Genomic DNA, 1,726 nt, shown 5'->3' with positions numbered 1-1,726 from the left:
ATTTTCCATTTTGTCTTCTGTATCATTAATTCATTCATCTGCTTTTTCCAGCTTGCTGTTCATTGCATGAAGCCTGTTTCCAAGAGAAAGTATTGTGATGGTGTTTTCATTAGTGCTGTTCCCATTTGAAAGAGGGATATATGCTCAAGGAAACAGATGGAGGAGGAATTTTCCATCAAATAACACACATTGAGAAAAGTACTATCAGTCTTTACAATATGAATGTTATAAAAGGAAGATAATCATATTAGATAAACACTACAGTTTACCGTTGTTTACCTTATTATCATCTTTCCCTAAAATATTAATCCTTTTATAAATTGAAGTCTACAGGACAATGGAGGAAAGCAAAAACAGTTCTGAAAAGGGATTTCTTCTTCTGGGGTTTTCAGATGAGCCCCAACTAGAAAGGATCCTTTTTGTCATAATTTTGCTTTTCTACATCTTGAACATCCTGGGGAACACTGCCATCATTTTGGTATCTTGTTTAGCCCCCAAACTCCACACCCCAATGTACTTTTTCCTCAGCAATCTCTCTTGTGTGGACATTTGCTTTACCACCAGTGTTGCCCCACAGTTGCTGGTTACCATGAATAAGAAAGAAAAAAACATGAGCTATGGTGGATGTGTGGCCCAGCTCTATGTGGCCATGGGGTTGGGCTCCTCTGAGTGTATTCTCCTGGCAGTCATGGCTTATGACCGATATGCTGCTGTCTGCCAGCCTCTGCAATACACAACTATAATGCATCCTCAGCTCTGTGCATCCCTGGCCAGTGTAGCATGGCTCAGTGGACTCATAACCTCCTTAATTCAATGCTCCCTTACTGTGCAACTGCCCCTTTGTGGTCATCACAAACTGAACCATATTTTCTGTGAGGTTCCTGTGCTCATTAAGCTGGCCTGTGTGGACACAACTTTCAATGAAATAGAACTCTTTGTGGCTAGTATAATTTTTCTAATTGTACCTGTGTCACTCATCTTAGTCTCCTATGGCTTTATAACAAAAGCCATGCTGAAGATAAAATCAGCAAAAGGGCGCTGGAAGGCCTTTGGGACTTGTTCTTCCCACCTGATTGTGGTCATTATTTTCTATGGAACCATCATCTTTATGTACCTTCAACCAGCCAAAAGTAGCTCAAAAAACCAGGGAAAATTTGTCTCTCTTTTCTACACCATAGTCACCCCACTCTTAAACCCCATTATCTATACCTTGAGAAACAAAGATGTGAAAGGGGCCTTGAGAACACTGGTAATGAGAAATGTTCTTGTTTTAGAAAATATATGACTGTAGATATAACATTAGTGGGCTATTCTTAGCTCACAGATGATTTGTTCTAAGTACTGGGTTGTTTTTAAACATTGCCATAAGGAATAGTAACAGACACAGAATTCTGTAAGAAGCTAAAATACTCAAGTCACCGTGGTTTTTCATTCTTTCCAAACATTCTTTGAATGAATCCAAGATCTTATGTTCTATCAACTTTTCTCTTCTTCAACCATGTTATCAAATCAATTTTCATGCACAGATTGTTTTACGCTGGAGTCCATGTGTAGCTTGTAAACCTCTGCTTATTCCTAAAAGCTCAACTGAAATGTTACTGGCACTCCCCAGCTTTCTGGAATTATCATTCACCTTACCTTTAAAAAAATTATCATAATATATGTTCCCATGAAATATGAAATATACTTTATTTCTATATTTTCAAACACTGTGTGTACATATAAA

General features: G+C 38.1%; 1 protein-coding gene across 1 annotated transcript; it reads left to right on the top strand.

Annotated features, from left to right (window-relative positions):
• The first annotated feature begins 337 nt into the window (after nucleotides 1–337).
• LOC101692169 (olfactory receptor 2G6) lies at nucleotides 338–1,285 on the top strand. Its single transcript, XM_004781565.3, has one exon. It carries the CDS (start codon nucleotides 338–340, stop codon nucleotides 1,283–1,285), a length of 948 nt encoding a protein of 315 aa, XP_004781622.1.
• The last annotated feature ends 441 nt before the right edge of the window (nucleotides 1,286–1,726 follow it).

Source organism: Mustela putorius, unplaced genomic scaffold, assembly GCF_011764305.1.
Source record: "Mustela putorius furo isolate JIRA1106 unplaced genomic scaffold, ASM1176430v1.1 tig00003923_pilon_pilon_pilon, whole genome shotgun sequence".
Classification (NCBI taxonomy): domain Eukaryota; kingdom Metazoa; phylum Chordata; class Mammalia; order Carnivora; family Mustelidae; genus Mustela; species Mustela putorius.
Note: the sequence above shows the minus strand (reverse complement) of the source record. Positions and strands in the feature narration are given on the sequence as shown.

What these genes read in the sequence shown, in the direction of transcription:
- LOC101692169 (XM_004781565.3), top strand. Translation starts at nt 338, where the DNA reads ATGGAGGAAAGCAAAAACAGTTCTGAAAAGGGATTTCTTCTTCTGGGG.